We start from the raw sequence: 11,916 nt of genomic DNA, 5'->3' as shown, positions 1-11,916 counted from the left end.
ATCTGTGATACCAAGTGCTACGTAAGAGCACGACATTAATGATTATAGTTAACCTCAGCAGCTGTCAGCATCTGCATAAATGTCCAAGGCCCTTTAAAATCCCACTCTCTTTCTCCCTTCAACAGACTTTTGGATGAGGAATTTAGCAGGTTAATTGTGTGAAAACTGAGTGAGAAACCTCTTAAATGTCCAAGCCTCTGAAACAGCATGGGAGCTCCTAGGAAAGCTGATCCCGGTGAGGATTTTTGGACCAGTGCTGGTTCTGAACGATCTCTGAGCTGACCATGTCTTCCCTCTCTGTAAAAAGAAGCTAAAATCCTCTAATAGTCCTCCTCAAAAAATAACCCCACAAAACTCCAAACGAAGCAAAATCATTAACTTTGAACCCAATAAATGTTTAGTTTCCTGACTCTTGGGTAAATATTAGATAGATTCCCAATTTCAACCTGAAGCAGTTTATTTGGCTGCTGTTCACAAGTCAGACACAGCAATAATCAAGGAAATCTCGTTTGATTCAGGTTGGGTAATATTGCCTGAGGGGTAACATCATTTTCATTTCCACACATCCAGCACTGGCACAAAATGGCATGGACAGGTATGAAAAATGAATCATGGATCCTTGGTGCCAAAATTCCAGCTGATAGTTTCATTTTTGTGTAAATAATAATTACCAGTAAAAATGCTGCTTGAAAAAAAGAGAATGTGAAAAGAAAAACACTGTTGCATTTGATAAAGTAAAATCCTTTGCAGTACTGCCAAAAGAAAAAAAGAAAGAAAGAAAAAACAAAAGAGAGTTAAAACAAATATAGCTGTTAAATAAAAGATCCAGGTACCAAAGAGCAAAATTTAATGAAAGCCAAAACTGTTAAATATGGACTCCTGTTGAGAAAAAATGTCAATGTCTTTAAGAGTTTTACCATTACTCTATTTTTAAGAAAAGTGTAGTAAAAATACATATTACAAGTTAACATTTGCCACGCTTTTGTCCTATTCATCTTTTTTTTTTTTTTAACCCCTCCGCCGATCAAAAGCCTTTGAAAACTGCATCTCACATCTTCACGTCACAAGCGGCCAGTCCTAGCACAGACGCGCAGCTTCTCACGAGACCGTCCAACTGCCCGGTCGGGCTCCCCGCGACCTGCTGCCACCTGGTCCCGTCTTTGGAGGAGGACGGGGCACTGATGGGTCTCGGCAGCCTGTTCCCACCACAGTGCCCGGCCGTGCGGTGCCGTGGCAAGGTCTGGATGTGGCAAGAGCTGGCTCAGGAGATGCATCTGAGGGCTCTGGGCATGGAAATAGGCTAGCTTGTGGGATGCCTCCACTGTGCTAGCACTTACACAGAACTGAAGGTAAAATTAAGAAAAGCGGATTAAAAATAATGATAACCAACACAAAGGGACCTGAAGAGGTGTTTGGAGTGGCTCGTAACAGAGTTCATGTTCGGTGATGAGAGATGAAGATCACAAGGGTTTCCAGTGGTGGAGAGAGGAAAACATATCAGCACAAGACATGCTGTGCCTGCACTCAGGACCTTGACTCTGACTTGCTGGTCTCCAAAGTGTTGCATGACAAGTGGGTAAATGAAACAGATACTTCAGATCAGGTTGGTGTTAAAGGTGGTAAACATATTGACCTGCACATTCATACACTAATGGAAACTGGTATTCAGGCAGCTTCCAGCTGTACCTATGGACAGCTGCATAGACAGATCCTCCTCATAGACCTGTGCCAGTCATTTGCCTGCATCACTTTCTCTTCACCAGTCTCCCTTCTTTTCCTACTCCTCTCTTGCTACGTTGAAAAAAAAAAAAAATAAAAAAAAAAAAAAAAGAAAAAAAATGAGAAAAAGCAGCTCAGAATGCTCCAATAGCAGCTCAGTCTCCTTACAGCTATTTGCTGGGTCCTGTGAGAAGCTTTGAACTTTATTTGCCATCAGTGATGGACCTGTGAGATGGGAAAAGGCCAAGTGGGTTCACTGTGGTCCCTGCCCCACAGACCTTCTCTCGCTCCAGATGCTCCCCTGGGAATTCTTCACTTCTGGGGAGGTGTCTCAGGCCCACCAGGGTGGGAAGCATTTGTCTGTCCATGCCAGTGATTCACAGAACGAACCTTTTGTGCAATTCTGGAAAACCATCCTTGCCCCTTTGATCTCCATGCCTGTGGCTGGACTCCCAGCTACCTGTCTGGCAGTGCAGGTTTCTGCAATACCAAGTCTGGGGTCAGCAACCTGCTCTCCTGGCTTGTGGATGCTTCCCCCTCCCTAAGGATACATGAGTGGGAATCTGCTACTTTTGGCTTTGTACCCAGACAGGCCACAACTTGATGGGAAGGCTGAGTTTGACCAGCCTGGATGCTGTTGAATGTCATGGACACTCGAATGAAGCTCTTGTAGGGTGTCCTCCTTGGTTTGCTTCAGCAGTTCCTTCCAGAAAGCCATTCTGGCCAACTATCTACAAAATGTCCCTCTTAATTAGAAAAGTGGCCATACAGGGATTTCAGAGCAAAAAGGCGGGGATATTCCCATTGCAGCCCCATGACTTCTAGCATGTTTTACTGGTTAATAGGCAGTCATCTAGAACTGGATGTCTTGAGATGGTCTACTCCTGGCTCAGGATGGTTCCCTTATGTGACCACCAAAAAGGGAGCACACACAGAAGCTAAGCAATGAAGAAATGGTTCACAATTGCTTATTAGCCTCCAATTACCTAGGCAGGAGAGTCACATGTGAGGGGAATGTGGCATTTACTTTCTCTCTTCCATAAACAGCAGCCAACCATGATCTTAGACCAACCATCTGCTCTAGTCTGCCACGCAGGACGCTCCCCACTCCAGGCACACGATTCTTCTCTTGAACCGCCACTCATCATCTCTGAAAGAATTATCACTTTTGTCCTCAGGTTACCTGGGGTTTCCGAACTCACTCGTGACTTTGCCCCTGTAAAACAGCCTCGTGTTTTTGTTCAGGTTCTTTCTTGCATCAAGTCCTTCCCGTTGCAGGGAGAGCTGTTCGCAGCTGTCTGCCTCATTGCAATAACTCCGCAGCCCAAGTTCACAACAGAACAAGGGAAGGCAGAATCACGATGGACAAAAGGGGTCAATGCTGACGCCCTGCAGGGAGTTCAACTTGCCATTTATTGGATTTTCTTTTTTGCTGTTAGTAGCTCAGACATTATGGTTTGCATCCCAAACTAAACCAGATTGAAGGGCTGAGCAGGGAAGGGGGAAAGGGCTGATGTTACCCTGACACCACAGGAATTAGTAAGAAAAAATATATATATTGCACACACTAAGACTTATTAACAACCAAGTTAAAACAAAATGGCATAGTCCTCATTAGTGTTCCAGTGGTTCTTTGATCAGGGATGGTTCACGAGTCTGTTAAATCCCGTTACGCTCTCCTTATTGCAGTACAGACCTGTTTCTGTTCTCCTGCCAGTGGATCTGTTTGCAAATAAACAGGGAAATAGATTTGATTTCCTCAAGAAGATCCATCCAATTGTCCCTTCTGTCATCGTCGTTTGTCTTGTTGGTGTTGGGTTTGTTTTTGGCTCTGGAGGGGGTGGAGTTGGGCTGCCCCTGCTCTCACCCAGGCAATGGGTCAAAAGGCCAATTATAATCCCGTAGCTCCCAGGGACATGCCGGTGCTGTGGCTCATGCACGGGATCGTCTGCATGGATTTGGGGAAATCGTGGCTGACCACACGTCCGTTTTCTCCACTGCCTCCTGCCGCAGCCGGCCTGGGAAGGGTTGATGTCCGTATGGCTTCGTTGATTGATTGCTGTGGGATTAAACAAAAACCCTTTTTAGGAAGGACGGGGGGGTCTCCCCCTGTCCTTAGCAATGTTGGCGAAATTATAATATAAACACCAAAGTGTTGTCTTTCTGTCACTGTTCTCTCCCTCCTTGTCTCCACTCAGACTCTCACTTTCTGCATGTACCTACTGCATCTGCTCTGTTAATCTGCACCTCTTCTACATTCAAAATTAAATCTTTCAGCAGTATTTTAGGGTATAAAGCATACGTGCCATATGCAAAAACTATTCAAACTCTACAGCATAAGAACAGTCATCCTGGATCTGAGCAGAGGTATTACACACACTTCCCCCATAGTTATGCTATTACTACTCCGGTACTGTTATGTACGGTGGACTCTGACTCACTGCAAGCATATGTTTAACTTTCCTCATGTGAGAAGTTGAGCATGTGCCTATGTTTTTGTCTACAGCGACGACTGAGGTAACCAGGAAATGCAAACCTAATTCAGGAAACCAAATCTCATCTTCTTGTTCCAGATACCGTCCGAAATGTTTGCTTTCAGCTACCTAAGGAAACCACCTGTTTACAACAATTAAACTAAAAGATGAAATCAATTTGGTTTCTTTGTGTTTAAGCTATCTCTAAGGGCCCAACCATCCTTTCTGGAGTGGGATAGTCAGGTGAAGAATTACCCAGAACAGATAAATCTGGAACAGCTATTCAGAAACAGTCAACTTAGTGCCTTGCCAGGCATGGAGCAGCTTCTTGTGCTGGCGGGATCTGCAGCTCGCCCAGGGGGTCTGCAGGGACTTGCTGAGCAGAGGTTGGGTTTAGAGGGGCATCTGGCCCATCTTTCTGGGCCCTTGCCTGGGCTCTGCTGAATGGCTTTGTGGGGCAGCAACTGACGGTGGGAGCCAGCCAAAGGGACAAGCTTAGACCTGATGTTAACTTTGGGAGCAACGACTCCTTCCCACAGTGGCTGGTTTTGACATGGCAAGAGCACTGCAAGCTAACACTGACGTGAATTAGTGGGTCATTTCAAGTAACACAGGGAAACCACAGCAGGGCAGAATCCCCTTAAGACTAAAACTATGAAGCTATTGCATTCTGACACTCTTTCGCAGTGTATTTGTGACATACCTAGCTTTACAGTGGAGACAGTGATTATAATTTAATTTTTGTATATTCAGGGATATTAATTGCTCACTTTATCTTACCCCTGTGCTCAATGTACCTCTCATTGCCTGTAGAATTTTCTGAACCTCAGTGGGAAAAGCGCTGTTGCACATTTTCAGTGAATTAGAAATGTTATTGTTGCTGACAAAACATTAAGCATGTTGTGAAATGGTGACATAAAACCCAAAGAAATGATTGCTTATATCCCTTTTGATTCTGGGTAAGTTTCAGTGCTTAGGGAAGGGAAAATCTCTCTAAATTCTGTGAAACTCACTGTATACTTTATACACTCATACCGGCTTCCGTGCTCATGGGAGAGGTCAAGATGAGGAAGAAAAGGGATATATTACCCTTACAGCACAGATCCCACTGCACCCTTGTACACAATGGTATCTGTGTAAGGAATTGCCTCTGTTAGTCATCTGAGTCAAGATGTACTTGTTCCACAGATGCTGCATTAAATGTGTATCTCCAAGGCTCTCAAATCTAACCCACTCTTGACAGGACACTCTGAAATTTAGGCACACCAGAATTTAGGGCTGAAATAAATCTCCTGGGTCATAGGAAGTGTGCTTCTGCAAGGGTGGAGAAAACCCCCAAACATTACGGGAGACATTAGAGGCCAATTTCTCCCTAAAAGGACCCATAATTCTGAATTTGGAGACCCACATCATCCGCTCCAGGGCAGCAATGCTCTGAGCGTATATCACTGTTGCCAACCTGCAAATGGTGCCAGCAGGGTGCCAGCAAAGGGAACAACAGGATCTGATTCATTACCGTGCTACCCCAGTTTTATCTTGCTGTTAACTGCTTGGGTTTGGGGATTTTTTTCATACTGCAGTAACGGCTGTATCACACCAACCCCAGCACACTTCATCCATGCTGCACACGCATTGCCATAGTCTGCTTTCGTTAATTTTAAGGAATGGCAATGTGTTCCTGTTACCATTTGTGCTATGATTTTGCTCTATATCTGGATTTTGAACTAGCATTATGCCACATGTCTGATCTTGCATCAGCTCCCCACTACGGCCCACTTGACCCTCTTTTAGCTTTCTCTGATGCTCCTATTTCTTTCTAGCACATCAAGTGACATGGTCACTTCATTATCCCTATGTCTTGGCTTTCCACCCATGGTGTGGGCTGCATCCGTCTCTGCAGGCAGCTTTGGAGCTGGGGTAGGATCAGAGAGGAGGTGTGAAAGGCCGGGGAATGGGTTGCCACCTTCATCCGCTTTGATTCACTTCTGGACTTGTAACAAAACTCGATTAAGGCAACCAGCATGGCTAGTCCGAGCCCACCGATGAGGATATAGAAAACCCCCGCCACATTGCTGAGACTCAGCGCGCTCGTCTTGTCCTAGAAGAGAAAGGAGAAGGGAGGGAGGGGAGGGCATGTGGGAAGGAGAACAACAAAATTAATATGAGATTGCTCAGGAGGAATGCTACACAATATAGCAATGTTGGCATTACATCATCTTCCTCTTTAAATGAACAGGTGACATTTCTAAGAGCATTTTCAATTTTTAATTCAGTGTGTAGTAAATCTAATGTTTCCCTCACACAAACAAATAAACATTTCTTCAGCAATGTGACTCTTTCTTTGTAAAGGTTTGGGATCTCCATTTTTCAATCAGCTAACTTAAATGCTTATTTTAGCCAAAATGCCTAGTTTAAATTATTGATTAAAGAAGGAAAAAAAAAAAAAAGTTCTCTGCCTCTGTGACATTTGCTTGTCCCTGATGTCTCGCCTGAAATAACCTGTTCTCTTGGAAATGCTCATTCCTTCATTCCTAGATTGTTTCCCCCGCAAATTCTGTTGCTGAGCAACACATCGAAAAGGCTGGGGTTTTTTCTTTTTTTTTTCCCTTTCTTCTTCAGTACTGAGGTTGAGGTGACACCTGAGCTGTCCTCAGAAACTCATTTGATTTCTGTGTAATAAGGCAGTTATTTCATATGCAATCAAGACCCGTTGATGCATGTCTAAGCTAATTATTTGGTTGGCAATAAATAGGGCTATTAATGGACCGCAACTCACAGTCAGCAGCTACATTCTGATTTTACAATTGCCTAATGAATCATCACGGCTCTCTGACGAAGACCTGAGTCTCAGAAAGACTCATTTCACTGCTAGGGAAACCGAGTCCCCACATCTAACCCTGATGTTACTCATTGCAGCTCTTAAAACCTTCTCCTCCATGCTGACCAGGTGGAGCCGGGGTGCTAGGATAATCTGGGCAGCAGCGGGACCCAAAAGCTTGGCTCAGCTCTGTGTACGAGGCTCCTGTTTCTAGGACACGCTTTCTCTGTAGTGCAGCCAGACAGAGGTCCCCTGCTCCGTGTTTGTCGCTGCTCTGCAATATCGACTCAGTGGCCAGTACAGATCCCCCAGGGCAAGACCAACAGGTCAGTGCAAATCTGTTGGAGTGACCAGGGTCTGACCAGCATTGATGGCCCTGCTCCCTGGATGTGGGAGGAAAATTGCGTATGGATCATTTGAGATGCAGCCACACAGTTAAAGAATAATATTTATGCCTGTAGAAGTGTCTGCAGTTGGTAACGAAGCTTCTGCACGGTTCTTGGTGTTCGCTGCTACTCCATGGACGCATGGACCGGTGGGTGGCATAGCTTGTTCCTTGCCCTTGTAGGACAGCTGATTCACTTGCTTTGCTTGGAAGGTTTTACAATAAGCAACCCACATTTTTCGTGAAGGGCAAGGATTCAGGAAGCAGAAAACTATATTGGAGCGATGTCGAAAGGGTCCAAAACTGAACACCAACAGGAGCACGGAAGGTTTTGATTCAAGAGCAGTCTGCCTGACACTGGCACTGTCTTTCAGGCAAGTATGTTTTGCAAAAGGATTCTGTCTTTTGCTGTATTAGGGTCTGATGGCAAAAAAATTAACCCGCAAAGCATGAAAACATTTCAATTTTCAAAATTAAAACAACCTCCCGTAACAGAAGAGAACTTTTGGGTTTTTTTTATAAGAAGAAAAGAGGGTTCCAGTCAGAATGATAAAAAAACCCCTTTTTTCTGCTTCTTTTTCATCTGATCCCACCTCCCATGAAAGCTGCCAAGCTTCTGCCCAGCTGGAGCTCTCGCTGCAGGTGCCAGTGCCACGGGGAGCAACTTTCCATCCTGACCCCTCTGCTGAAAGACGCTGAGGTTTGGTTAGGGGTCACCCCTGCAGAGTTTCCGTTGCTGGAAAAAACTCCACAAGTGATCTCATTTTCCATGCTTTGCTGATTGACATCGCTGCCAAGAGATTTGCCACTGTCACTGTGTGCGTTGCAGCTGTGATGGTCACCGCTGGCAGACAGGTTTGGTTTCTCCCTTGTATAACCTTCGTATGCTGGTCAGTTTGTAATCTTGCCGGTGCTTCCTGTGTTCTCTCTGCAATGAGAGATTTCTGCAAATATCCTCTTAATTTCTGTAGTTTCCATATTTGAAGGATTATTTATCTGGTCTTTTATAATCTGCCTTCATGCATTTTTTCCCCCAGGCTTGACTGTACGTTTGTTCAGTCATCTCTTCTCTGCAGATTACTGGGTATACTTTTAAGCACCAGCTGAAAAATGTAGGGAGTTTTTTAGTGAAGATTTAGAAAAGCAGAGCAATTACTCTGAGAAAACTGGGTTACAACACATCAGGTACTTTGCCTCTTCAAATCCAGTCTGAAGGGGCTGCACCAGCTTCAGAGAGGGACAAAGATGCTAGAGGTGGGCTGCCCTCCTTGACATCCTAATCTTTTAGCCTGGCTCCTTAATGAAAAGTGGCTGATTAGCACATGCTCTGCGCTCAGAAGGAAGGATGGGGACAGGGAAGGAGGTGGAGTAGCCTATTTGTCTGTGTCTCACTAATAATTTTCAGCCCATACTTTCACCTTGATTTGACAGAAGGGTGGAGATCTCCAAGATACCAGGAACCTCCAAGCTCTGTGAAAAAGAATGACACTGTAGAGAAGAGAAAACCTATTAATGCTCTCACTCAAATAAATGTATCGGCACAATCCATACTAGGCATCAGAGACTCCGCATGGGTCTTTGACTTGCAGCCACAGATCCTTAGGAAACCCGACTTCCTTGGCTCTCCCAGGCGTGGGAATACACAATTTACAAGTTTTATTGGCCACGATATTCTTGTATTTCCACCCCCAGTTTGGGGGTCATGGTCCAACAGGGCACCTTCTCAACCAGCTGCAATGGCAGAGCGGGCTGGCAGCCAGGAAAAGCTGCTGCTTCTTAATTACCACTTTCTTCCTGATGCTAGCAGCACATCGAACAGTAAGAGAGGGGATGACCCAAAGCAGTTTCCTGCACCACTATTTCACACAATTAATTTCAGAGCTGTTGTATTTTTCTTGCATTTACTTTGCAGTGGCATTATTGTTATTATTATTATCATTGTTGTTATTATTACTGCTATTACTACTATTACTATTATTATTGGGACAAATTGGGTGAACTGAAAGTTGCCTTATCCAGAAGGCAAAGGAAAGCATAGTGAGGCACAGCGATGGGCAAAACTACCAGGAGGGAGAGAACAGCCTGAGTTTCGTCTCTGCCACCATAACAAGGTTTCTCCCGAGGAGCCAAAGACGCGGGCAGCTTCAGCAGGGCACTGAGGAACACCGAACTGCAGGGGCACGGCTGATGACACAGCCTGCTATCATAAGCCAGGCTGAGAAATGAAATTGCTTCTATGGTGTCGCTTGACTTCTTGCTCATCCTCTCCTTTTTCTTTTCCTTTTTGTTTCCTTCCCTTCCCTCTCCCAGCAGGACATGCAGAGATGTTCTCCGGGCAGGAGCGGTGTCTCGTTGCTCCCATCAGCTGCAGGACCAGACCCACATGAAGGGTAGGAAATGCTGCACGTCCCACTGAGGCTTTGCCTGCTGTTTCCATGCACACTCCTGCCCTAATAATGCTCATAATAAGTCCCAAATTATGCTAACTGCTTGAGAGGACCCTCCCCTCCTCTCTGCTCAGGCTCTGTGACACCAGATGCTCTCCTGCAGAGCTGCCCATCACCAAACCAGCTTGTTAGTGGGAGTGTAAATGTCACCGCTCATCTCCTGCAGCGGCAGAGCGCTGACGTGGGGGGAAGATTGGCAGGTGAGAAGAGAAAGAAAAACCCGTCTTTCCGAAAGCCCGGCCTTGTTGCTGCAGCAACCAGGCACCTTCCCGTCTGTTCCTCTCAAACATGGCACCGTGTCCATTATCCTCTTTGTCATTATTTATTCTCCTTGGCTGAAAGGCATTAAGGCCAAATTTGCCCAGTTTCCCAGCAGGACTCATCCTTTCTTTTACCCTGCATGACCAGAGCCCGTCGGCAGCACAGGGCGATGGCACCTCAAGTTGTTGTGATCTCCACAGAAGATGAACTGTCCTTAGAGCAGGCAATAGCTCCAGAAGTTGAGCTTTTACAGCAAATGCTGGGCCAACTTTGTTGGGGCAAGGCCTGAAGCTCAGCAATGAAGGACATAGCGCTGGCCATCGCCTCTGAGCACTGCTGGGGGTCTGCCAGGGGGTGGGTAGGAGCACATGGATGGTCAGCTGTGGGGATGAGGCTGCCCAGCATGAGAAGACACCTTTGGTTTGAGAACCAGCTAATTCCCTGCAAAGGCAGGGCAAGGCAGTAGGAGGATTTGTTCCCTACATTTTATTGGTTTTTTTTAAACAAAAGTGCAATTCTTGCAACTGGAGAAGACAATTGGGAGATCCCTGTGGCTTTGATGAAGGTCCTTTAATTGCATGAAGTGATCTGGCTTCCCCTGCAAGCAGGTTGCACCTTGCCATCCTGGTCTGGAAAAAAAATTCCTTTCTCCCATTGCCTTGCAAAAGCCCCTGGGAAGAGGAGAATCACATCCATCTGCCCTGACATTTAGTGTCCACCTTGTTATTACCCTCCAACAAGCCAAGGCATCCCTTTCAAGCCCACAGCACGTTTCATAGCCTGCAAAAAAAAGCTGTCCATCCCGTGCTTGTTCATAAAATGGGGTCCTTCTAGCGAATCGCCTACTTACAGAGTGTCTATCTCTCTTCTGGGCTTATTTCTGCTGTGGCAAGTAGAGGGAGAGTGCAGAAGGCTGGGAGACAGGACCAGGAATTGGTGGGTGGTTTCTAGCTATGTGAAGTGCTGGAGGTGCATGTGCATGGAGAAACCTGGAGCCTGTGGGAAGGGGTGGCTGCCATGGGTTTACTGGGGGGAGAAAAGCAGCAGGGACATTGCTGCCTGATGCAGGACACTGCCTGGTTCCCATCATCTGGCAATGCAACTAGGGCTGTGGTAGTCCTGGATCAACAGCCCCTGAGCGCACCTTCCCAGAACCTCCTGGGATGGCATAACATATCCAAATATTCAGCAAAGGGGGATTGTTTGCCTCCAGAGTTTTAGTTCAGATCTACTAATGTATCTACTGTTACTTTATAGGGATTTCTCTCAATAAAAAACTAGGTGGGCAACAGAGAGGCAAAAAGTCAGATTAAAAATAGGATGCACAGAAGTCAGCTACAGGCATGGAACTTCATCTGGGACCAATGAACATAAGCCTGGGAAACACCAGAGCTTCTACTTGGCTCTGGCTAGAAACCTTGGATACAAACCTTACATCCAGCTAGCCCCTCACCCCTCTTCATTAGCATTCATTTATCCTTCAGAAAGTCCTCTAACTGCAAACTAAGCTAAGCTTGACAATAGACACAAATGGGAAGGTTTTGTCATGCCTGTGGGAGGAAAGATATGAAATGGCCCCCAACCTCTCAAGCTTTGCTCTGAACCTTGGCTGTCAGAGGAGAAGCGGGTGGTCCGGCTTGTGCATCCAAAGTGCAGGCGGGTGTTGTGCCCGCCATGGGCAGGATGGGGGAAGCTGTACCTGGTGCTCAGCCCTGCCTGGTCTGCCTCATCCCCGGCACCAAGGGCACCACGGGGAAAGGGGGAGGAACTGCTCATGCATCATCTGGGCAGCTCAGCTTGTCTGCAGTAGGT

The 11,916-nt window shown here is 46.1% G+C and overlaps 1 protein-coding gene across 3 annotated transcripts in view; it reads right to left on the bottom strand.

The window, feature by feature from the left end:
* Window positions 1-3,265: 3,265 nt before the first annotated feature.
* Window positions 3,266-11,916, bottom strand: part of GRIA1 (glutamate receptor, ionotropic, AMPA 1) — a 126,882-nt gene continuing 118,231 nt past the window's right edge. For 2 of the 3 annotated variants that reach the window (XM_010578965.1, XM_010578967.1), the window contains 2 exons: window positions 6,157-6,291; window positions 3,611-3,799 (listed from right to left, as the gene is read on the bottom strand). In XM_010578965.1, the coding sequence (XP_010577267.1) occupies window positions 3,611-3,799; window positions 6,157-6,291 (324 nt within the window). Of the gene's footprint in view, window positions 3,800-6,156; window positions 6,292-11,916 lie in introns of all 3 variants that reach the window. The other variant, XM_010578966.1, reaches the window with a different exon arrangement.

The sequence above is a fragment of the Haliaeetus leucocephalus genome, unplaced genomic scaffold, assembly GCF_000737465.1.
Source record: "Haliaeetus leucocephalus isolate CR32 unplaced genomic scaffold, Haliaeetus_leucocephalus-4.0 Scaffold656, whole genome shotgun sequence".
NCBI classification, from domain to species: domain Eukaryota; kingdom Metazoa; phylum Chordata; class Aves; order Accipitriformes; family Accipitridae; genus Haliaeetus; species Haliaeetus leucocephalus.
This window is presented reverse-complemented; position numbering and strand designations above follow the sequence as displayed.